A 25849-nucleotide genomic window follows, 5' to 3' on the forward strand; every position below is an offset into this window, starting at 1 on the left:
GCGTTTAAGTGATTTGGACATGCTCACTTGGAGTTTTTATTTGTATATCTTGACGCACATGCAGACTTTCTGCAGGGGCATGCCCAGGGCATATTGAGGCATTGAACTGTTTGCTTTGTGGCATCCAAAAATGTATGTGTTTGTTCAATTATTATTGTATCGCTTAAAGCCACTTCTTGTATGTTTGTTTCAGTCTGTAATGCAATATTATTGCTTGGTATAACAAATTAATATGTTTCTGGGCGTTTTCATTTATCAAAACACTTAAATTAAATGTATCTGCTGTTGTGATTCAGATAAAAATATGCGACAAATTCTGTATTCATTAAGAAAAAGAAAAATGTAAGCACTGTAAATACCTTTCTCTACCATCAAATTAAAAAAACACACCTATTTAATGACATTGTTTCAATACTCTGCAGGCGTTCATCTCGGGAATGCAAAATATACAAAGAAACTGAGCTGACACATCCCTAAACTACATAATGATCTCATTACGGGGAAAGATGAAGATGATTTGTAGGCTAAAGGGTCAGGAAACACCAACATGTGACCAGTAGCATCACAAATCTGTCTTAATGTATAGATTCAGCCTACATGCCAAATGACACGGTGCCACCATGTACTCTGATGGCCATTAAGATAATAAGGTGACACAATAAAATGTATATTTCAGCAGCTTGACATTAGAGGCCAACAGGGAGGGAAAGTGACCACCCAACCGTCCGTGCAAAAAGGCAACCACCTCATTTATGGCAATTAGGATGCGCGGAGACTGATGGAGCGCAGGGCCCTCACATCATCAGCAGCATTTGTCACATTTCATCCCCGCTGCCCTGAATGTCTCGTGGGGCCTCAAACAAGACATGTGTCATCAGAGGGCCAATTTAAGATGCCATGGGTGGCCTGCTGTTGTGACATACAGCTAAATTGTAAGAGAGAGACTGGGTGGATCACTTAGTCACTCTCTGACTAGCATAAATAGGCTGGCCTGATCTACATGTTGGCTCTTATGTATTAAAAACATGTGTAAATAATTAAATACATGTAGACTAATAGAAGAGGAGCCCAAATGAGATTGATAGCAATGTGTTATTTGTGTCCATTAAAAACTATTATAAAAGACAGATGATTTTAATGACAAAACTTTGTGGAGCGGGCGTGAAAGGGATAACATGTTTGCTGATTTGAGAATTGTATGAATATCATCTGATTCAGTACTTTGTGAATTCTATTTAAAAAATAATTTCCACTTCTACGGTGTTAATTTGAAGGTTATACAAACATTAGAAGAAATGCTTTCCGTTATCAAGCCAGGTATTTTTATTTCAAAATCCTGAATTTAAAGTTTCTAAAAAAAGAGCAACAAAATAGCACCAACATCCTCCAAGACCATCATGGACACATAGACCAAGAAAGTGTCCAGGTAAAGGTTGCTAAACATTTTTTTTTTCACAATTAGGACACCAAAATCACACAGAGATATGTTTTCAGAAATAAAAACCACTACACTATGACCAACTCGTTTCTAAATGCATCCACTCACAAGTCAAAACCTGCAAAATAAAAGTGGCCCTGTAACGTTCACTGCATTAACTCGAGCAGGAAGACAGGAGCTGAAATCGTGTTAATAGCTGTCCACCATGTAAGAGCCCGCCAAGGAAGCCTGCATCACCGAAATACCCAGAGACAGGTCCTGGGTGCCCGGGGCGACTCTTGCGCCCTTCCCCTCAGCGCCACCGACCCACTGCGTGCCAAACGGGCCCCACCAGCCCGTCTGAGCTCGGGTATACCCAGCGCCTCGTGTCAGAGGCATCTCATGCACGAAAGGAAAGTTGCCAACTCATTTTGGGAGGGACACTCAGAGGGTGAGAACTCGAAATCAATTTGGCGATGTGAGAGGTGACTGTTTAATATTCAGATTTGTTTTTTGTATCGGTCCTCGGCTGCAATTTACGGTTAATTGTCATAGTTTACCTTTTTTCAAACACAGCCATTTTACATATGCGTTAAAAGTGTATCAAGGACTCTCATTACGTTATATACACACCATAACTACAAGCAACATGACTTTTGAAATCACAATTTTAATTAGCCTAATGTAAATAATAATGTATGTCATTTTTTTAAAGTGATCTTTATAGTGTAGCCTTTATACGTTATTTAATGTGTTCTCAATGTAAAAAGAAGCTGATAAATTGTTGTTGAAATGAAGCAAACCGGGTCAAAGCATAGATATGTGTTTTAATTATAAAGACATATAAACAATATATGAAATCCATGTCGCAACACAACCAAAAACGCTTCTTCAATGAATAGGCTGTAGTTATAGCTATAAACATTAGAATAGCCAGGCTTGGAGCATTTGATTTTTCAAAGTTGTACAATCATGTGAGATGTGCAATAATTCAAAACAATAAAAAACAAACAAACGTGTCAAACACATCGTTTCATCCAATATCACATTGTTCCTTCACATAGCATCAGTACGAGGGCAGTCCTTTCATAATTGCTGTAACCTATTACATAAAGGTCGAGATTAGGTCGCATATCTTGGCATTTCCACATTTCATGTTGTTTTTGTTGAATGTTGCATAGATTACAAATAAAAGCTGATAACTTAATCTTCCTATAATGTACATCAACTCATAATTTGACATGGCCTGAAGTGTTTGTAAAGTACGAGCGAGAAAGTCACTTCATCTTTTAAGTAGGCCCAAACTGTTCATTTGTAGCGTTTGTTAAATCTGAATGTAACGTTGCAATATAATTACTTAACCATATTTCAAGATTATGCATTAGACTAAACTTGTTTAACTTTCCACAGAATACAAAAAAAACTAGTGGGAGAAAAACCGACATGGGTGCTGTAAAGGTAAAAGTTCAGGAAAGAGAATTAAAGCAGATCAAGGCTTGTCGTTGCAATGTTTGAAGAGACTCGACGGTGTCCCGGAATAAGTGGTGCACTTTTCGGCATGGGTGGCAAGAGCAGAGCCCGAAAATGGGTAGACAGCACCACCCTGTCCAAAGGGTGCCAGGGCGGTTGGGACAGGTGACGTTATGGTCTGTCCCTGGTTCAGGTACGCAACCAGCCGCCTCATCTCCTCCAGGGCCTGAGCCTGCATCAGGATATAGTTCTTGGCCAGGAGGAGAGTGGCTATTTTGGAGAGTTTTCTCACCGAGGGGCTGTGGGCGTAGGGGATGACAGCGCGCAGGCCATCCAGTGCGTCGTTCAGGTCATGCATCCTCCTCCTCTCTCGGGCGTTAATGCTGAGCCGCAGAGACCGCTGCTCCTTGGACTTTTTGCCGAGGGGCCCCCCGGACTTATCGTCCCCAAATGGCGAGCCTCTCTTCCGCGACTCAAGCGAATCGAAGCCGTCCTCGTCGTCGCTCGTGTGCTCTCCGCCGCTCTCGTTGGACTTCGCGGTCTGCCCGGAGAGGAAGTCGGTGGCCGGTGTGAGAGGGAACCGTCCGGGACTCCCCGCGATTGTGCCGGGGCCGAACCCGAAGGCTGATTGGCCGTAGCGCTGCGTCAGGTCGAGGAGCGCGTCGTTGCTGATGGACTTGAGCAGGTTCTCTTCGCTGACATTCATTTTCTCTTCCAGAGCAGTTTCTGACCAGGAAAAGTCTACTCTTCCGCTTGTTTCTCTATCCTAACTCTTGTTTTGAAAACTGTATTCTGTACTCACGTAGTTCTTTCCAAGAGTTGCGGTTTTCTAGGAGTTTCTCTCTTCTCACTCCTTTCCTCTGTCAGTGTAGTGATTCTTCAAGAAAGAGGCTGTGAATCTGAAGCTCTACAAGCTTTCACCTCCTCTGTACTCTGCGCTCCCCCCTCGCTGCGCGCAGAGCCCACGTTCAACAACACTTCTCTAATTGTGCTCGGTGAGATCGGAGCGCTCGTGTCCCCCTCGTACGGTCGGTTTCCTCTCGCGCTTCTTTCGTGCCCTCCCTCGCCTTGGGCAGATTGTGACTCGCGCTCTGCCCTGCTCGCAAGTTAGTAGGAGCACGAGGCCCGTCGGGATTATCCACCCGTCCAATCAGGGGGGCGTTTTAATTAACTCGGGAAGAGCGCGAGTCTACTCCCAATTTCAGTCATAATATGATAATTGCAACACAAACTGACACGCTGCCCAGCCACACTGTACAACCGATTTCAATCTGGTTTTTTTGTGGTTATTTTGATAAACTCAAAGTTAATTGATATTCTTACTAGAAAATGAACAGGTTACAAACAACATGAGCTCTGTGCAAGCCCTTATGTGGCAGTATCATACAGGTGGATAGTGATGTTTGAAGATGTCTGTCTACATTATACATAGGTTAAAGTGGAGGAGCAGGAAACTGAGAATAAGTAAGGACTTTTTGACATCCAGGTTCTGTTCTTTCTTATCCAGTCTAAAATATTGGTTTTGGAAAGTCAGTGCCACCATACTGACAGTCATACATGGACAAGATGGCAGTGAGATGGCAGGCTGTAGTTTTCCAGCCTGCTCTGAACAGATCAACAAGCTTTTATTGGAGGAAATGCATTCACCCTGCATGCCAGCAGATTCAGCACAGAAACAGGTAATGTGCTGGCCAGTCAGAAATCAGACAAAAAGCTTTGTTGTCTGTGTTCATTGAGACAAGCTGCTATTAATGCATTTTAATGAGACACTATTATAGGTTTCCCCTAGGCTTTTGTACATACAAATGAGTGATGCCAAAGGTGATACAGGGTGTAAAGCAAACTCGACTGAACTTACTATTTTGTAAATACATCGCATAATATGCGTAAGATTAGAGAATCAGTCATTTGTATTATAAGAATCCAAAAAGGACATAGTATAGTATGATAGCATATTATATATATATATATATATATATATACACATACATATTATTTGCATTAAAGGTCTATTGAGGCTGAGAAGCAGGTGTTCTAAGTAATAACCTTAATAGACTACTGGACACTACTACTACCGGACACTCTGTGTCTAGTAGAGTTACACTTGGATGTCTGTCCAGCAGATGTTTTTATGTGATTGTCATCAAATGTTATTTAATATTTGAAGCAGTTTATGCATAGCAACGTTTATTGTGAAAGTTAAATAAGGTTGTATCTTATCTAATGAGGTTTTATGTGTGATCAACCTGAACAATCTACAGCTTGATGGGACAAACTGTATGGCTTCCTGCTAGCTCAGATCTCTGCAGGTTGTATGCAATATTGGGGAAAATGTTAGATGATAGTGCCACCTTGTGGATCTGAGGTGAACAGTTACTAACATTAACCTTTTTTAATTTTTTATAATTGTGTTCCACTTGATGGTCGGTTTTGAGGCTGTGTGTAGTCCCACTTAAAGTCAAGACTCAAGGCTTTTATTGTCATTTGTACATACAGTGTAGTTATGTCAATGGAAATCTTAGGTCACAGGCTCCTCCAACAGAACAATCTGAGAATCAAGTGATCACAACTAGTTTGAACGCCAATCATGGGGAAATATTCAAAAAGTGTGATGTAAACACCTAACAGCTATAACTTAACATAATATTATGCAAATCGATGCTGTTTTGTATACATCCAAACCACATCAACATACGCTATTATTCAAAATGGTGCATATTTATGTCTAGTGCTGATTATATAAATATCTCGGAAATACATTTTAGTGAGTGTAGTCTGGTTTTGACAATGTTTTTGCTTATGCAGTTGTTATCAAGTATGCAAATTAAGAGAATGATTACCAGACTGTCATTAAACACATCTTAATGAAATCCTAATGGGTATTTAACTCCTAATGACTTAATTGTTTAGCTGTAATAAGGATTTAAAGGTAAGTTGTTGCCTGAAGTGTTGAACTGTTGATGCACCATGCGCAGATATTACACAGCTATACTTTTGTGTAGTACTCCGAACATCTTTGACAGCTTACATGACATCCTGACCTGATTTACACAGTCATAACTGAGAATGTATTGGCTGGTATAGTTGATTGTGATTATTAATAACTTTGTAAGGCAAAAATAATAATAATAATTGATTTGAAAGCATTTAAATGTATTTATTGTAATTGATCTGTAGTTGTGTTTGTTCACCAGTGTGGAATACAGTCTAGTAGTGAATCACACAGCAGTAAAACACCAAATAAGAACCTCAAAATGGAGAATCAAGTATCCAAGAGAAGCACCACAAGATGAATGAAGTCATATAGGAGTGATCAATAGAAAATCATAGGAGCAATACACAGGGACTATTCTTGTTGTTCAGCCATTTTGTTGTTGATTTGGGTCTCTTTTTAGGTGTGACATCGCTCTGTGGTTTTTGTGTCTATTTGCGGTCATTATGTGTCTCTATGTACCGGTTTGTGTGTCTTTGGATTATTTTGTGCCTTTTGTGTGGTTGTTTTGTTGCTTTTTATAGACATTCTGAGTCATTTTGTGTATCTGTTTTGGACCTCTTTCATTGTGTAGTGTTTGGCCCATTTTGAGTCTCCCCCTGGTTGCTACGTTTCTCTTTTTGTGACATTGTGTATGTGAAGGACAGGGGCCCCTTACACCTTGGGCCCCTGAGTCTGTGCCTGGTCAGTTATCCAATAATGACAGCAGCACTGCAGCAAATATGTCTTGTTATCAAGTGATGAATTTCTCTCAAACCCCAAAAAGATAATGTAAAAACAATGCGTCCAGCAGATGGCAGCAAAGCCCATGAGTTGGCAAATAAAATAGCCCAACGGACAACCCACTCTTTGTTATATCAGTCAATAAAAACAATTAGGAATTACCTGAGGACATCTTTGGTCATTTAGTGATTTCTATCAAGTGGACATCTTGATTAGACACAACAATCAGGTCAATATAACTTTGGCAAAATGAAAACGCAGTTTGTTTATAAGATGCAGACATAAAGAAAAAATGATTGTCTTTGAGTCTATATTTTAGTAGGCATGCTGAATTATTGTCAAATTAAATCAACATCAGTTTTTATGATTTATGAAGTATCCAGTGCAGGCAATAAGATACAGATTCACCTCTCCAGTCACATCCCCTAGTGTTCATCTGACGACAGTACACACATGTGTTTGTTCCAGGTGGGACTAAGGACTAAAAGCTTCTGGTTCACAGATAATGGAAGAAACGCAAAAGTGTCAACACACCAACTAATAATACATGATGCTTTTTAAAGCCTGTGCTGCAGCTCTGGGTTGCCATGGCAACTGTAGGCTCAGGTGCCACACAATGGTGGCATAGCACATTTGCTTGAGTTTATATTGCAGTGACAGGAGAGCACCACCATGGGGCAGGAAAGCATTTTGTACTGCAGAAGATATGGTGCCGCTGACATATTTGACAGGAACAATGCATGTGTGCACAAATGTGAATACATGCATGCAGATACTCCCAAGCACCTATACTGTAAATGTGCAATCTCAACCTAACACTGCCACTGTTTTGTGTTGATTTGGCTGTTTGTCCTTTTGGATGCAGTGAGATGGGAGCATTTTTAAGAAGAGTGCACATGCTTTTCGTGGTAAATGGTGTTGATATATTAATAGTGACACCATGTCCTGATTATTGCTAATATGTTTTATATTCACACCCAGCAGCTTTCTCACAGAAGGGTTTTTTCTCTCCAGGCTCTCATATCCTAATTTTCAACCCAACTCTCCCCCTTTCTCAAACACACACTCCTTCTCTGCTCTCCCCCCTCTCTCTCACGCACACATCAAAGTGCTGCTCTGAGTAAAGATGGAACAGGCTCCTTTGATCTCTCCCTGCCGGCTCTGATTAATGTGTGGATTTACAGTGCAGACCTACAGGGACCTGGCAGCCATGACACCCTTATTGTGCGCTGGAATCTAGTTTTCCTCGAAATCAATCACAGCCCTTGATTTTATTCATTGCTTCAATAGTGATGCCTTTCACACAGGCCCTCACACAAACACGAAACAAACACAAGCACTCACACTCATTCAACCTTAAGCGCCCAACCCAAACTACAAAATTCCAGCGATGTCTAAACTCACAGGAGAGTGTACACAATCTTTAGAAAGTCTGCTTTGTAAAGGTATTTCCACTAAATCCAAACCCATTAAACTTAATCTTAGAAGACACAGAAGGTTACATGACATAGATGAAGTTTTCTTTGGTGTATGCTTGATTCAGCCAGTGTTGGCAGACATTTGCAATGGTGGGTACAGTGTTGGTGTTTGGTGGGAGGCTTGCTGTCAACAAGAGAGCAAATGTCGGAAGATGTTTGCATCCAGCATCAAAGGAAGTGTTTGCACGGCACACATTGTACATTGTGTGTTGCACATTGCACCCACGTTTCATAGCAAGCCAAGCCACAATAAGTAAACAATGTGCCCACTTTTCAATTTGCTCTTTTCACCCCAACCCTCTCTCCTTCCTGTCTCTCCTGACTCCTTATCTCCATTTTGTCTCCTCTCATTGCAGTGCTATGCAGATTTTCCAGAGGGTGGAGGTATGGTAGAGATAGACGGGGTACCATGAATAATTGTTGAAGATATTTTTACTCTGACCCACTTAGGAGTCCCTTTCGGACCCCTTAAAGGTGCCGCAGCCCTACTCTGTCCAAAGTCAAAATAGGAAGTTTAAAGCAGCACAAACGCATCAACCAATTCACCGGTGAGTTTCAACATCTTAGCCGCAAGATCAATCCCTGCAGCTATCCAAGAAATGTTTGACCTGTTTATACCCCACTTAATGACAGAGCAAGCATAGGATCTGCTTATCCATGTTACCATACCCTCTGTCGAGCGTTATTTAAAGAGTTTTTTTGGAGCATATAATGACTTGTGGAAAGTGAAGGGGTCTACATGTCGAGCGAACCACAAGATTGCAGGTCACGCTAACAGGAGTGAAAGTAAAGCACTGTATGCTGCATTATCCTTCCAAAATATGAAGCTTTAGGCAACATAAAGCTGAACGTTCCTGTTATAAATGTGTTGATGCTATGTGCATTATTATTTTACGGTGAATAATCTAAACATCTTCCAACGTCTGCAGGCAGCGGAATAGAAGCTAACAACAGAGATTTCTGTGTGACTTTAGTACATGAATGAATCTGGCGTGTCCAGAGGCCACCAAGCAGTCTGTGTGGTATTTCTTGACATTTGGGCTGCCGGTTGGCATGAACAGGAAGTATTGCCTCAAAAAGATTGAATATTATTCTTTGATGGTAGCAAGAGTGTTTATTCAAGGTTACAACCTCTTTCAAGATCCTATTTAAATTTGTTATCGTTTAACGAACTCCAGCCTTACCGGAGCTGAGCAAAAAAAAATGTTGCCAGTAGGTTGTATTATTTGCATCTGTCCCTCAATAAATATACAAAAGAGGCTGGAGATTGTTATCGATGTTTACTAAACATTCCTGATTGTTGAATATAGTAGTTATACAATTCTGCATTGCCTTGGAGTCATAAGGTCACATAACATGGAAACTATACAACATAACAAAGAGTTTTTCAATAGATGAAACAGCAGATTTTTCTATTATCATATTCATTAAAAAAAAAGAAGAAGTACTAAAATCCAATGAAAATAGGTGTGTCCTACTTGTCAAGTGGTTATAGTGCTAACCCTAACCCTACTTAACTGCATTTACACAACAATGTTCATGTAAAATGGGAAAAACTATAAGTTTGTCCTACTTTTCCAGCATAGATATGCAATGATGCATTATGAATTTGTAAAAAACAGGATTTGTATGAAATCGAAATAGTACTAGAAACCAATAAAAAAGAGGAATGAGACAAACATCTAATTACAAAAAGATGTGTGTTCTTCTTGTCAAGTGGAGTAACACAATGCTGCATTGATTTGCAGTCACTGGGTCCATGACTGTGAGTCTGTTAAATAAAGTCATTGCTGAATTGTCAAAACAATAGAGATATAACAAATAAGAACTGTTGGTACCACTTTACAATAAGACTACCCTTATAAAGGGTTTACAAATAGTTTGTAATTCATTTATTAATTAGGTTGTGAACACTTTATAAATCATTAATAAGCTTTTATAAGACATGAGATAAACAGGGCAACTGTGACCGGTTGCTTGCTAAATAGTGAGCCCACATTTATCTGTACTGCTAAGCCTTATATTGGCTACTTAGCTTACTTCGTCTTCTTCATCAGCCAGCTTCCTTGGTATCTGTTGTTCACTTAGTTGATTCCCCCCTTCCATCTTGATGTTTCTTGGCATCTCTTATGACCATTTATGAATGAGTTACTAACATTTATAACTGCCAAAAGGGAGCCTTGTAAAGTGTAAAACACATTCCCATTTATTAATGAGTTAAAACCATTTATAATTGGTAAAAGGGAGCCTTATTGTAAAGTGTGAAACACATCACCATCTATTGATGAGTCACTAACATTTATAACTACTGAAAGGGTGCGTTTTTTAAAAAGTATAATACACATGTCCATTTATGAATGAGTTATAACATTCACGCTGACCTAATACACATTTTTCACATGACATGCAAAGTACAACACACTCTCACTCCCTAAACGTCCAGGAGCGATGCTTGTCAGGGTCCCGTGGCGTACAGTTGGGACGCGCCGAGCCTCCTTCAGCTTCATAAACGGACGCAAGGAGCTTTCAACTGATTGCAATTGTATTCCCATCGGCGGCGGTATTTTACGCTCAGGGAAGCACCGCATCCATTTATGTTGGCAGCTCTTAAAAGGCAATGTGAGCGTCCATTCCCATTGGATAACGGAGAATTGTACACCGGGATGTAAGTATTCTCCTTACTGTCGATTGATTTGACAGTGATATCTCCACTACTCATCAACTCAAAAACACCAGATTATCCTTGTTAATTAAACGACTTTGATAGGTTTAAATTGTGTGCAATGCTTTTGTGTATTTCCCTTCAATTCTGAGAAACAACTTGTTTTCTCTGAAATGTGGAGCTCCAGAAACTACACTACCCACAATCCCCAGCTATTGTTGTGACTACGCCTGTCCGACAAAGTCAAGAAGCTCTGTGATTGGATGAAACCAGTGCTTGAATTTATATATTACATTACATTACATTACATTGCATTTAGCTGACGCTTTCATCCAAAGCGACTTAGAATAAGTACATTCGACCAGGAAGACACAACCTTGAAGAAAACAGAATCATATAAGTACATCAGGTTTCATAGAGCCAATCATTTCAAGTGCTACTCAACTGGCTATAGATAAGCCAGTCCTTTATTAGTATATAAGTGCTCTGTTAGCAGTTCTTTGTTAGTAATTCTATCGCTCGAGGTGGAGTCGAAAGAGATGAGTTTTCAGTCTGCGCCGGAAGATGTGCAGGCTTTCTGCTGTCCTGATGTCAATGGGGAGCTCATTCCACCATTTTGGAGCCAGGATAGCAAACCCACGTGTTTTTGCTGATGATATATACAGTCTATGGCCGGTACTTACCGGTACGCAGTACCGGGTTGCGTTCCAATAGTCCATTTAGCTTAGGAACCTTCCTAACGGAGTGAAATGACCCGGAAGTACGTCAGTGGCAGCCATGATAAGTGCCGTTCCAATTCTCTAAAGTTGCGTTCCGATAATCCAAAAATCAGCTCCTAAATTCTAACCCTATCTCCTATTCCTTGACCTCTGAGTGAAACATCACGGGGTTAAAGGATAGTGGATAGGAGAATTCAAAAGGACTTAGGAGAAGAGACTGCGGTACTTTAGAATCCGAATGCACTTTCACTATCCGACGTGTTTATGATGCGCCAGCGGACGTCATGAATGTGCGTCTGCTGCTGTGGGGAAACTATGGAAACTACAGTTTTCTATAGCGGACTAAAACATGGATGTTCAATAAGAACCACGGACTACTGTAAACTCATCTAGAGACTCTGCACCGTGCTCTGATGCTGTTGTTTTATGCTTTATGAACGTGGACAACAGAGAAACATATTCTTCATGACCAAAGTTGGAATTGAAATAAAAAAGGAAAGTGAAATGTATGCTCGTCACCCTCTCCCTCCGGTCCACATTAATACAAATTATCCCAATACGTATGATTTTATGAACTATGAAAATATCTTAAAATGAATACAAATGTATTTATTATAAACGTTAGTCCTTAACATCTATCACTGTGTATATCACCATTCAAACATATTTTAAAAGTTGAACAAACTCCACACAGCTCAGTAAAGACTGTGAAATGTTGACTTTATTTGATCATTTCAGTAAAAACTAACGTTCATATTTCTCTCTTTATTATAATACTGATGAACGTTCAGAACAAAGCACTTTGGCAACTTACCACATACGTTTTAAAATGCTTAATAAGCACCGTAACGTTCATGATATAATTTCTCGGTCATAATCGTTGTTTCCGTGAACGGCCGACTGTTGAGTGACGGTAAATGCTGCGGCTGCAATGCATTGTGGGGCAGCATTTTCTCCTCTCCTTTCGGTGAGGGAGGTCCAGTGGTTCCTAAGCTAAAGGAGGTTATAAAGGAAGTTTGAAACCTCCTTTCCTTTCATTTGGAGAATTGGAACGGCACTTAACATGGCTGCCACTGACGTACTTCCGGGTCATTTCATTTGGTTAGGAAGGTTCCTAAACTAAATGGACTATTGGAACGCAACCTAAATGGATACCGGATGCCGGATTTGGAAGCCACTCTTTAGTTGTGTCTGCAAGGGTTCCAAATCCGGCAGGAGAAATACCTGCTCTGAACATGTTATGTAGAGAACAGTGCAGATCTTCCCTATTGACACCAGGATTAACCTAGTCTAAAATAAGGACATTAATAATGTGATAGAAAATGAAATGTAATGTAATAGAGGCACAGATATAAGATCAATAATACACTTTATTTTAGGGCACCTTTCAAAGCATTCAATGTCACTTTAAAATACAATTAAAAAAAATAGTGGCATTACAATACAAACATGGGTTGAGTAGGAATATATAAAAATGATATTCAAAGGAGCACTGAAAAAAAGGACTTTTTGTCTTTGTAAATATTACTTTGATTATATGTTTAAATTCTACAATACATTACTATTTCAGTAATTTTACTCAAAATGTCTCCTTTTATTTAATGTGTTACTTGTGTTTATATGTAATTTTGAATCTTCATTTTGATAAGTGAATTTTAACAATAGCACTAAGTAAATATGACCTACATTATTGTATTGACTGTACAACCTGTTAAAGCTATTAAAATGTACATGGGAAATGCGAGTTAACAACTGTGGGTGACGTCAGGGGAGAGTATTTCCCGCCCACATTGCCCCCGCAGACAAGCACGGACAGTCCACTCAGAAGGTTGACATTTGAGTGGAACTTGAAGACTGCTTGGTCGACAATTTCATTTGAATATTCATCGATGTGGAGTCATGTGAGTATGTTTATGTGCTTGGTTAACTTGTTACATTCCTATTAGCTTGTCAGCTGAAGTCAGTATTTGGTTATTAAAAATGTAAGGCTATCTAACATTAGCCGACAGAGTCTGGCTAACGAGCTCGATATCGTGCTAGCAAACTTAGCCCGGTTTCATGCAAGTTGCACACATCAGATGTAATATATATTTTTAAAAGGCTTATTTTCCGGCATTCGCCGTTTATAATGGAAACTATGGCACTGGCGCACTTTTTAAAATTTGAATCGTTTTTTATTTCGGGAGAGGGGGGTGTTCATGGCTCCAGCTCAACAAAATAAATACTCAACAGTATGTGCGACGCTACGTGATGCGGTCAGTTTCACTGCAGCCTAGAGAAGGACAAAGTGGTCAAGGAATATTATATTTGCAATGAAATATGAACAGCGCGATTTAAAAGGTGAGTGTGTTTGCCTCGATAGATTCACTGTTGGCGCTTTACCAGTGCAGCAGTAGCACAGTTTGGTTTGTCCCAGCCCGTAACGACATACTGATAACTGCGGTCAAGCCAGCCGTCTTTCACTTTTGCGTGGTCAAACTAGCCGCCCCTGTATTTCGAGTGCGCGATTAGTTACAGGTTTACGGTAATGCAATAAAAACAACCCTGGGAAGCTGGACGTTTCGTGTGTGCAGTATTATATATTCGACCACTTTAAAGCTACAGAAAATCACAAAAAAGGAACACTTCCGGTGAGGATTTCAAAGTAAAGGATGGCATGTGGTTCATTTATATTATTTGCGATTGAGGAACAGGGTAATTTATGAGAATAATGTTAGGACTTATTGCTTCATAAACTTGTTGCACAAATACTATGAACTACTTTTACTGTGTACTTTTTGAGTAATTTGAGTTTCAAAGTCCTCTCCAGAGAACAAGAAGGAGCATTTTTGTCAACTTTGATGTGGGATAAAAAACATTTCTTCCATAAGTAGTTTATGAAACTGCCATGTTTGTACTTAGCACGTCTAGGACTACTTGCACAAATAATAGGAACTACTTTTACTGTGTACTTTTTGAGTAATTTGAGTTTCAAAGTCCTCTCTGGAGAACAAGAATGAGCATTTTTGTCAACTTTGATGTGGGATAAAAAACATTTCCTCTATAAGTAGTTTATGAAACTGCCATGTTTGTACTTAGTACTTCTTAGACTACTTGCAAAAATAATATGAACTAGGGATACGGGGGATACGGGGGTATGGTGTTGATATGGTGTTGATATGATATGGAGATATGATATCCGACAACGAAAAATAAAATAATACCTAATTCAGAGTGTGCTTGCTTTTCTCTTTGGAAGTCATCACATAACGGCATTGTAATACACGGTTCGGCTGCATTAAATATTACACATCTGCCGGAGAACACATACACATACAAACAGGAGAACTGCTGCCAAAACTGAATACTTGACGTGGATCATAAATATATCAACAATTAAACAACATCTTCCATTTCTTTTCACAAAATACGTCTCCTTGCAGTATCAATAGTAATTCGGCTGACTTTTATATTTGATCCAATTGGTATATAGGTTATATTTACACCATAACGGTGCACAGCTGATAGAAAAGGACTTGTAGTTTTTAAAGATATTACTGATTTTCTTTGAATATAAGAATCTAAATACTGAGTTGAGAGAATAGTCAGGGGATTTGGGTGATGGGAGACACATCTATGGAATCACAATTTCAATAGCTTACTATTAAATGACGGATAGCCTATGCCTTTCTGTCTGTGATGTTTTACAAATCAGATATTAATGTGTAGAAGTAAAACAAGAGAAATAGTATAGCAATATCCTGTAAAATTATGTAAAAACATGAATAAAACTACACATCTTCAGATGTTATACATAAGTGTCTACACTAATAATACAAAGTTATTATTAGTATGCTGTGTGTACCTTGTGTGCACCGCCTAGTGGTTAAAGCATGTTATTGAATTATTTTTGTTGAATAATCTTATTTCATCAAAACAATATTAAGAGTACATACTTTCATAGGGGGAAAGTAGAAGGTCAATGATAGAAATATAGAATATAAAAAGTCAAGAAGATACTAAGTGATCTCTACAATAAAACAGTTTAGTGCTGGATGTACAAAGATATTAATAGGAGGATGTGCAAAACAGAAAAACGAATTAACCTTTTAGGTTAAGGTCTTCTTTTAAACAAGAAAAAAGCTCTGGGGGTATCTTTCTACAGATGAATATTAAGCCTGACAAAGTACTTAACGTCTAAAATATTGCTTTCCTGCAATGTTAACTATGTTGAAACACTTATTTTAACTGATATTATACACATTAATTATACTCTTATGTATGTAGATAGAATAAGAAATGTGCAGAATATGACAGTTTAATGGTGGAGGTATACAGTACACACATATTGATAGATGTCTGTTGAGGAACCTGCGACCCAAGTTGTGTATAAGATCAATACACCTTAGAAAACCTTGAAATCTTGAAAGGGATATGCAAAATAGCCATTATACAGTTTTTAATTAACTATTAGTAGAGAATAACGAGTAATGAATATACTTTATAAAGATCTGCAGATAAATGTTTAGTCTTCTCAAGCACCAACTATCAAATATCTCTCCTGATTGTTGGCACTTGACAATCACCTTCCCTGAATTGTATTCAGGTGTAACTAAAGTCTGCTTTAAGGGTTGTTTATATTCCACATCATTAATCAGAATCTGCAAAGTAACTAAACTAAATGTAGTGGAGTAAAAATACCAGGTTAACCTCTGAATTGTAGTGGAGTAGAATAACAAAGTAACAATGAGCTGTCGTGTGGGTATATATTAATGCTGCGCATTATGGACACAAACGATTTTCACCCATTTAGTAATTACATGTTTTAAATGTGTACAAACCAATGTGTTTCCTATCGCCTAAACCTCCAGGGCTGTACACAGTTTAATACTGTCAACTTCTACATTTGGGAAAAACGTCTTTTAAAACTACAATTCCCAGTAGAGACGTGCCATAGAGAACATGTTGCGAAACACAATAGCCAGCATATGTAGTCCTGGGGGGGGGGCCTTCGAGTCCAGTTTTGAATAGTCTGCCGTGGTTTCGTTCCATTTCAAAGAGCTTGACGCTCGGCGTAACCTTGGCGCAACATCACGGGGTTTGTCAACGGGACTGTAGTCCCAAACGATAGCTGGGGATTATGGGTAGTGTAGTGTCTTCGGCCATCCTAAATCTCGAAATGTCCCGTCTGTTTCTGGTGACTTTATTTACGGCTAAAAAGCATGCTAAAATGCCCAAGATTATAGAATTAAACGAATAAATAAAAACAAGGATAATTGTGTGCTATTGTTGAGTAAATAACAGTGTGTTATTTAGAAAAGAATAACAAATTAGAAGGAAGAGATTTTAAAAAATACAGATTTCAGTATTTTGAATCTCTAAACCCCATTTCTTTTCCTCAAAGACGACAAAAAAAGTCTGACATTATACGATTTAAAATAAAAACAAATAAATAAAAAGATAAAACACTGGCATGTAATACGTTAGAATAAATAGAATGGTTTTGAATAATAGATGACAGTAAAATCTACTTCACTTTACAGCCCCGCCCACTTTTGGGGAAACCAACGCTGTCATTTGAACGGCGATCAAGCTTGAAGCCACAGAGTTCTTCTGTTACTGTCCTTTCTTCTTAGAGGAAGTACAGAAACACGTAACTCTGGATTTGTTTTAATGTTTGAGGTGCAATGAACGACACAGCAGCTTTTTGTCATGTTAAAACTATTATGTTCTGCCTCGCTCATGAGAGTAACAGCTGGCGAAATTACAGCCTCGCCTACTGATTTTAATTTAACCATATATCGAGCCCGATTGTCGATTTCAAAGGTGTGCTCTAAAATGATATTTATAAATGACTATTATCATTATTATAAGCAAGACAATAAATGGCAAAGATATGTAGAAAATAAACGTATTTCAGATACGTTCATAAGGAACGTAACCTGGGAGAAAACATGTTTCTAGAAGATATGTAGAAAATAAACGTATTTGAGATACGTTCATAACTAACGTAACGTGGGAGTAAATACGTTTCTAGCTAAACGTAATTGAGAATGCAGTTTAGTTCTGTGGGAACGTAATTTTTAGGAGACAGGGTTGTCTAGGACTACTTGCAAAAATAATATGAACTACTTTTACTCTGTACTTTTTGAGTAATCTGAGTTTCAAAGTCCCCTCCAGAGAACAAGAATGAGCATTTTTGTCAACTTTGCTGTGGGATAAAAAACATTTCCTCCATAAGTAGTTTATGAAACTGCCATGTTTGTACTTAGTACTTCTAGGACTACTTGCAAAAATAATATGAACTGCTTTTACTGTGTACTTTTTGAGTAATTTGAGTTTCAAAGTCCCCTCCAGAGAACAAGAATGAGCATTTTTGTCAACTTTGATGTGGTCTAAAAAACATTTCCTCCATAATAGTTTATGAAACTGCAATGTTTGTACTTAGTACGTCTAGGACTACTTGCACAAATAATATGAACTACTTTTACTGTGTACTTTTTGAGTAATCTGAGTTTCAAAGTCCTCTCTGGAGAACAAGAATGATCATTTTTGTCAACTTTGATGTGGTCTAAAAAACATTTCCTCCATAAGTAGTTTATGAAACTGCCATGTTTGTACTTAGTACTTCTAGGACTACTTGCAAAAATAATATGAACTACTTTTACTTTGTACTCTTTGAGTAAATTGAGTTTCAAAGTCCTCTCTGGAGAACAAGAATTATCATTTTTGTCAACTTTGATGTGGTCTAAAAAACATTTCCTCCATAAGTAGTTTATGAAACTGCCATGTTTGTACTTAGTACTTCTAGGACTACTTGCAAAAATAATATGAACTACTTTTACTGTGTACTTTTTGAGTAATCTGAGTTTCAAAGTCTTCTCTGGAGAACAAGAATGATCATTTTTGTCAAATTTGCTGTGGGATAAAAAACATTTCCTCCATAAGTAGTTTATGAAACTGCCATGTTTGTACTTAGTACTTCTAGGAATACTTGCAAAAACAATATGAACTACTTTTACTGTGTACTTTTTGAGTAATCTGAGTTTCAAAGTCTTCTCTGGAGAACAAGAATGATCATTTTTGTCAAATTTGCTGTGGGATAAAAAACATTTCCTCCATAAGTAGTTTATGAAACTGCCATGTTTGTACTTAGTACTTCTAGGAATACTTGCAAAAATAATATGAACTACTTTTACTGTGTACTTTTTGAGTAATCTGAGTTTCAAAGTCCTCTCTGGAGAACAAGAATGAGCATTTTTGTCAACTTTGCTGTGGGATAAAAAACATTTCCTCCATAAGTAGTTTATGAAACTGCCATGTTTGTACTTAGTACTTCTAGTACTACTTGCAAAAATAATATGAACTACTTTTACTTTGTACTTTTTGAGTAATTTGAGTTTCAAAGTCCTCTCTGGAGAACAAGAATGATCATTTTTGTCAACTTTGATGTGGTCTAAAAAACATTTCCTCCATAAGTAGTTTATGAAACTGCCATGTTTGTACTTAGTACTTCTAGGACTACTTGCAAAAATAATATGAACTACTTTTACTGTGTACTTTTTGAGTAATCTGAGTTTCAAAGTCCTCTCTGGAGAACAAGAATGATCATTTTTGTCAACTTTGCTGTGGGATAAAAAACATTTCCTCCATAAGTAGTTTATGAAACTGCCATGTTTGTACTTAGTACTTCTAGGACTACTTGCAAAAATAATATGAACTACTTTTACTGTGTACTTTTTGAGTAATCTGAGTTTCAAAGTCCCCTCCAGAGAACAAGAATGATCATTTTTGTCAACTTTGATGTGGGATAAAAAACATTTCCTCCATAAGTAGTTTATGAAACTGCCATGTTTGTACTTAGTACTTCTTAGACTACTTGCAAAAAATAATATGAACTACTTTAACTGTGTACTTTTTCAGTAATTTGAGTTTCAAAGTCCCCTCCAGAGAACAAGAATGAGCATTTGTGTCAACTTTAATGTGGTCTAAAAAACATTTCTTCCATAGACATATGACACTGCCATGTTCTTCTGCCCTAGTTGCAGAGAAAGCAATTCCAATTGCTTGCCCTGGCTTCTTGGAGTTGGTCCTGATTCATCCCCAGGCACTGCTCATGGAACCATCTTTCACAGGTGTCACACTGTATCTGTAAAATGAAATGAGTGACCATCAAATCTGATACATCTTGTCATCGGAAATGATGAAGTAATGAAGTGCAATAGAGAATAATTTTGGCAAAATTAGATTCATGTCAACTTTATTACATGTAGCTATAGTCTGTAGCATACTCACCTCAAACACCAGTTTAATATCTGAAAATAACTATATTATGTCTACATTTTCAGTTTTTCAAATAAAAATGTTGTTTAGGTAGTTATAGGTAGAAGATTTATAGTTCTGGGAAAACCCCATGTTGCATCACTATAATGTTGTTACCTTTTGGTATTCTTAATTGGTCAGTTATGTATTGCATACGAGCTGCTTCTCCCTGCTTGCCATATTTTGATAGTGACTTACAGGATGTTGGTGTGTGAAAGAGGACATCAGCAGATAACACACACAAACCTCTTTCCAAGTGGTCCGTTTTACATTAGGAGTGTTGCCTCAAGGTATAACTTGGTTTCCAGGCCTGATCTGGTGGACATGTACCGTCAGTCTCCCAGCGGCGTAGAGTGAGGTGGAGGAACCGCGGGGTGCGCTAATTCAGTGCCCCATATTGCTATTTTCCAAGCTAATGTAGCTTTGTCAACGCTGCATTGAGGCTATTGTCATCATGTGGGTGGACTTAGACTCAAACCTGGGGTGAAGTTACACTTTAATTTAATATGTTGCTATTAGACATGATTAGAATTGTCAGTATCCCTATTCCACTACTCATCACATTTTATATTCTCTCTGTTCATTATATGTGTAAACAATGTATATACATTACCATTTATCTGAGAGAAGTTGTCTTGACTGTTTTGTTAGTAAATCAATTTATATCGGTTCCACAGTCATTTTGAATAGAGTTAATGTGTGTGGGCTGCAGCTGGGGCGACGCACGTGGTTGCCGTAAAAAAATAATTCGGCATGCGCCGAAAAGTAGAAATCGAAGCATGGCCCTGCAGCGTTTTCGCTGGACCGCCTGATCTGGATAGACCCAGTGACTCAACAGTTTTGTAAATACATCTAATATCATAAATTGAATTTGATTCGAATATGATGAAGCCCTATTATAACTACACTATGACAAATACTCACCCAATCTGTAGTGGGAGGCCCAGATCCTGGGGGCTTTGAGGCAGAGCACATTGCACAGTTGTTCTCCATGTGAAACACTGCAGGAAAAGAAAATATGTTATTTAGACATACTGTATATGTATACAGTTAACAGTTTATTGGCAGCAGAAGTGCAGTCAAATTCTATGCAGCTGTTCAGCTGTAAATTATAGCTTATGAACTCTAAATGGATCATGAATGGGATCATTAACACAGGTTTAATATGTTTTAAACTTAAGGATGGATGTTTTAAAAAGAAGACTATGTACACAGTGTGAACAGAACAACATATATGCAGACATACATAAACAATCCGTAATATTCTAAACATCACTAGGCAATGACCTGTATGCAACACATTTAAAAATGCAGGAATTTATATTTGTCACTGTTTCACTCTAAGCCCTGTTTTGTGTTCCATATTTCACCCATGCCTCCTGCCACTCTGCCTGTAAGCTTTCAAAAACCACCTATAAACTGTTCCTGGATGCCTGCCTGGTACAATCTGTATTCGTTTCCTCTTCCCTGCTCTCCTGACACAAACCGTGACAGTTTAAGTGTCAGTATTTACATTCCTTATTGCAGCAGGAAAAAAAGTTATTCCTCAACTGTTAATGTCTCAATGGAGTGTGTGTGAGAAATATAAGTTATGGGTTCAACTGAGATATGTATGGAATATTTGGTTTGGGCCCTGTGCTTAAAATCAATGATGCTGTAGGCTATAAATGCTGTAGTGTGTGGACTCAAAGGCAATTGTACAGGCTGTAGTTATTGTAGATTTGTTTGATTGCATTGGATTAATGGAAGTTCATCATTTCCATAACAACTAACTAAGAACCATAACATAAAGCAGGACAAATGACTTACAAACCTGAAGCATTGAGTATTGAAAGTGCAAACTTTATCCTCTCACAAGCCATCTCCTTTTTGGATGTCCCAAAGGACATAATTGGTAATGCAGGAAAGGCCTCCATCACTGCTTTTGCCATCTACACACCAACACACAGAATCACACTTCTCATCTGCGCTACATTGTTTTTGCCAGTAAAATTACAACATTGAATTGATATTTCAATAAAAATGATCAAACTATTAATAACTAATAGTTGTAATGAGGTAATTAACACAACTTGAAGAATGTACATGACAAACTACATGGGCTGTGTCAACAACCAGCCCTCATCACTTTTACACAATTCCCCTAAAAAATAAACTGAAAATTGATAATTCAGAAACTAATGACTTATTTTTTAACATCATTGACTATTTTATACTTTAAACTTGTATAATAATCAAGACACTGAAATAAATATAAGAATATATATATATATATATATGTAGCAGAAGCATAAATATTAGATACAGTAGTTAAAGTAAAAAAACTACGTTACCATGGTAACAATGACCCCACAGCTACTGCCATCACGTTGAACTGGATGGTGCATGGTTGCTCCTCTCCATTTGACAGTCCCCCAGTCCTCCTTGCCATAGCAGGTCCTCCTCATCTTGAAGTATTCCCTTTGTAAAACACATTGTGGAATAGTCTCTAATGTAACTCCCAACAGACACATGTAGAATACAAATCTTTAAATATTGTGTAAAATAAAAACACTCCATCCCAACAGTATGGACACTGGAAAATATTGTAGGTTACCTTGCTTACTGAGCTACTTCATTTAGAATTGTGTACACAGATACTAAGGGCGGGATAAGGAAATATCATTTAAAAACCAGCTGAGACCATCAAGCACAAAATAAATGCTTCAGTGGTGTGGGTTTGGGAATTTCTGTTAACATACTTATGTTTACTTAAACACACAGCACTAAATATAATTCTAAGATCACTTTATATCTAATTTGCTGACTTACCGTACTCTTTTCGCAGCATTTTCCGAGTCTGCTTTCTCTTCGGAATTTGCCGCTGGATCCACCAAAAATACTGATCTTATGGCAGGAAATAAGTACTAAAAAAAAGGGATGTTATTTCAAAACAGCATCAAACATATATACATATTTAAATGAAAGGGATTTCTGAATGAAAACAATCACTAACCAGCAACTTCCAGTGTGTTCTTTCAATATTTACAAAGGCGATCACGGCTTGATAATCATTAAAGTTGATCTATAACAGCAATAAAAACACCTTTTTAAGATTTCTTAGGAATATGATGCCTTATCTTATTAAAAATAAATCATGGTGTTTGAATTTGTATATTAAATTACAAAATAGAAAACCCAAAGTACTATAACACACAATGTACACATGCAAGTAAGCCATTTCACAGCCAATTTTGGCTCTACAAGGTGGGGATAGGTAAAATACATGAAAACACACATTACCTTTGGCAAGCCGTGCCGACTGAGCTGGGTTCGTTCTCCAAAAAGTATAATACCTGCTGTGTAATGATTGAGTATGTAAATTGTGTTTCCAGTGTTGAACTGGCTGGCATACAGATAGAATAGGCCCTCAATAACCTAAATCCGATAATTGACATGAAGACAGAAAAAGAATGCAGCGGATTAAACACTAATAAAATATATAATACAATTACATACTAAACTTTTTTCTTTTTTTTTACTGTGGGTAATATTTTTTTAACCACAAAATACCTCGCCTGTTAGCCACTGGTGAGGTCTCAGAGTGCGTAGCTCACTGTGGTGCATCCTTCCTTTTCCACATTGTTGTCAGCTGCAGAAACCAATTAACAACTTGTTAAGTTAAAAATCAGTCTTACTATATTTATGATAAATTATCCAAAACTCTACATAATTAATATTCAGATAAAAGGGAAAATGTATGTTTAAACATATTAACTGTACAATCGTATATTCTAAAACAGACATATTAAGTTATGACCAGTAAACAAAGTTATTCAGAATACATTCAAAAATGTATATGTAATACTGTTCATCCTTTATCACTGAACATATACTTAAAGTCCATGTAAGAAAAATAAAATAAAATGACCAATTAGTCAATGACATCTGTGTTGCAAGTCAATATCTAAATGCAATTTTGAAAATGATGTTATTATGCAGTCTAATTGTAGTATCATCCCTGGATTAATGTTAATAATTTAAAAAATACATTATTCCTAAAATATATCTTTTTTTTTATCCACAGTACAGGTTTTATAATGCTTTGTTAAGAAAATTGACCTGTGATGTTCTGGAGAGGGCTTCTGTTCATGTGCATCAGTGATGACTGATGTTGACTGGTGGGGGGACTTGAGCTGTGAACAATGTAATACAGATAATTCCATGAAATACAAACATCACCCCATTATAAAACATGTACATTAGCTATTTGACTATTTGTCCATGTTCCTCAGAATGAGATGGGAGGGATAGCATGTCATGGTAAACACAAAAGTTGGAGACAAGAAATGTTACACATAGAAAAGTTACAAGATACATCAACAACATTTCATAAGATCATCATGAGATCTTCTTAAAGAAGAACTGTAATTCTTTGTTCTTTCTAGTAGAATGAAAAAAGCCATTCTGTCATCCTTTACAATTGAAGGACATTTAAAAATAAATGCAGCAAAATGTTAGGCACTAACCTGAGATGGTGTGTGCTGTGGAAAGCTGTCTCTGTGTTTTTCCTGTGCCTCTTTGAGGTTGGACGTGGACAGAGATGGGTTGAGAGTCTTCTTCATAACCTGATAATCCCAAATGTACTTGACGTCAACATTTTATATTATCTGTATTATATAAACACATAGCATCACTTGTAAAAAATGGTCATCAATGAAGTAACCTTTCCTTTACCTTCTTTGCTTTAGATTTCTTGAAATCAAAAGGCTTTGTGATTGATGTAACATATACACCTCTCCTCCTCTGTTTCCTCTGTTTCTACCGTTCCACATCTACCCAGTGGTTCTTAATTATAATAAACACAGAGCAATAGGTGTAGTTACTATAAATGGAAGACAATATTTCCACAACATTTTCAATTGCATTCTGTATAAATTGGCACACATTAGTGGATATGTGGCAAAACTAGACAACTATGTGATGGCAATTTCATCACCTATGGTTAGTTGATGTTTTCAATAATATATTTGGTGCTTAAACCTGAGGTTATGTCTTAGTCCTGCAAGTGATTCTGACCTGTAATGGGATGTAATTTGCATTAACAAAAAGTTAACAACAACTAATTTAAAGTAATTCTGCTATGCAAAGAAATGAATATATACTTTCACATCAGCTACTCTGTTACACGTATGTAGTGTCAATTTCTGCAAAAACATGTTCAAAGTGACAGAACTGAAAATATAAAACTTTGATCAAAGTTATTAGTTTGATCACATTATGATCCCTCAAACAAGGACAGCGATGACAGAGAAAGGCAATTACGGGACGGGTGGCGCAGTGGTCTGTGCGTTTGATCATCAGATCAAGGGGGCGTTGGGGAACTCGAGTTCGAAACCTGCTCCCGCCCCACTGCGTCAGGCCGTCGTGTCCTTAGGCAAGACACTTCACCCTGTGGGTATTGTCCACAGTAGATGACCATTACATGCATGATCTGTATGTGTATTTGTAAAGCGCTTTGAGAGTCTTTGATAAAGCGCTATAATAAATATAATTATTATTATTTGAGACGATTGGTGCTTGGTCAACGGAAAAACGGATACCAATAAATAACCATCTAAGCATAAGATGCAATTTTTATTGCAGATTATGCAATAAGCATCTATCTGTGTGTATCTTGTTTTGTATGCTTTGTGAATAATTTCTTAAAATGCAAATGGGAAGCAGCGTTCAGTTATTATGCTCCAAACATCTGGAACCAGCTCCCAGAAACCTGCAGGTCCGCTGCGACTCTGACTACTTTCAAATCCAGACTGAAGACTTTTCTTTTTGCCGCTGCTTTTAATTGAACTATTCACATCTTAAACTGCACTGTATGCCATTTTCTTAATGTCTTTCCTTTTTTGTAAAGCACTTTGAATTGCCTTGTGCTGAAAGGTGCTATAAATAAACTTGCCTTGCCACAAAATTAATTAAAAAAAGTGGCAAAGGGAAAACAAAGCTATTCATGGAGCTAGCAAGATCGCTAGCCACTAGTTCTGCTATTATAGTATATGAATGTATCTTCCATCAAGTTATCTTGAAAACACATACGGTATATCTCCTTCT

At 37.7% G+C, this 25849-nt stretch overlaps 1 protein-coding gene across 1 annotated transcript; it reads right to left on the reverse strand.

Moving 5' to 3' along the window:
- Positions 1–1370: 1370 nt before the first annotated feature.
- Positions 1371–3974, reverse strand: bhlhe23 (basic helix-loop-helix family, member e23). The gene has a single exon (XM_034087732.2). It carries the CDS (start codon positions 3591–3593, stop codon positions 2907–2909), a length of 687 nt encoding a protein of 228 aa, XP_033943623.1. The 5' UTR covers positions 3594–3974; the 3' UTR covers positions 1371–2906.
- Positions 3975–25849: the final 21875 nt, after the last annotated feature.

The sequence above is a fragment of the Pseudochaenichthys georgianus genome, chromosome 7 (genome assembly GCF_902827115.2).
Source record: "Pseudochaenichthys georgianus chromosome 7, fPseGeo1.2, whole genome shotgun sequence".
NCBI classification, from domain to species: domain Eukaryota; kingdom Metazoa; phylum Chordata; class Actinopteri; order Perciformes; family Channichthyidae; genus Pseudochaenichthys; species Pseudochaenichthys georgianus.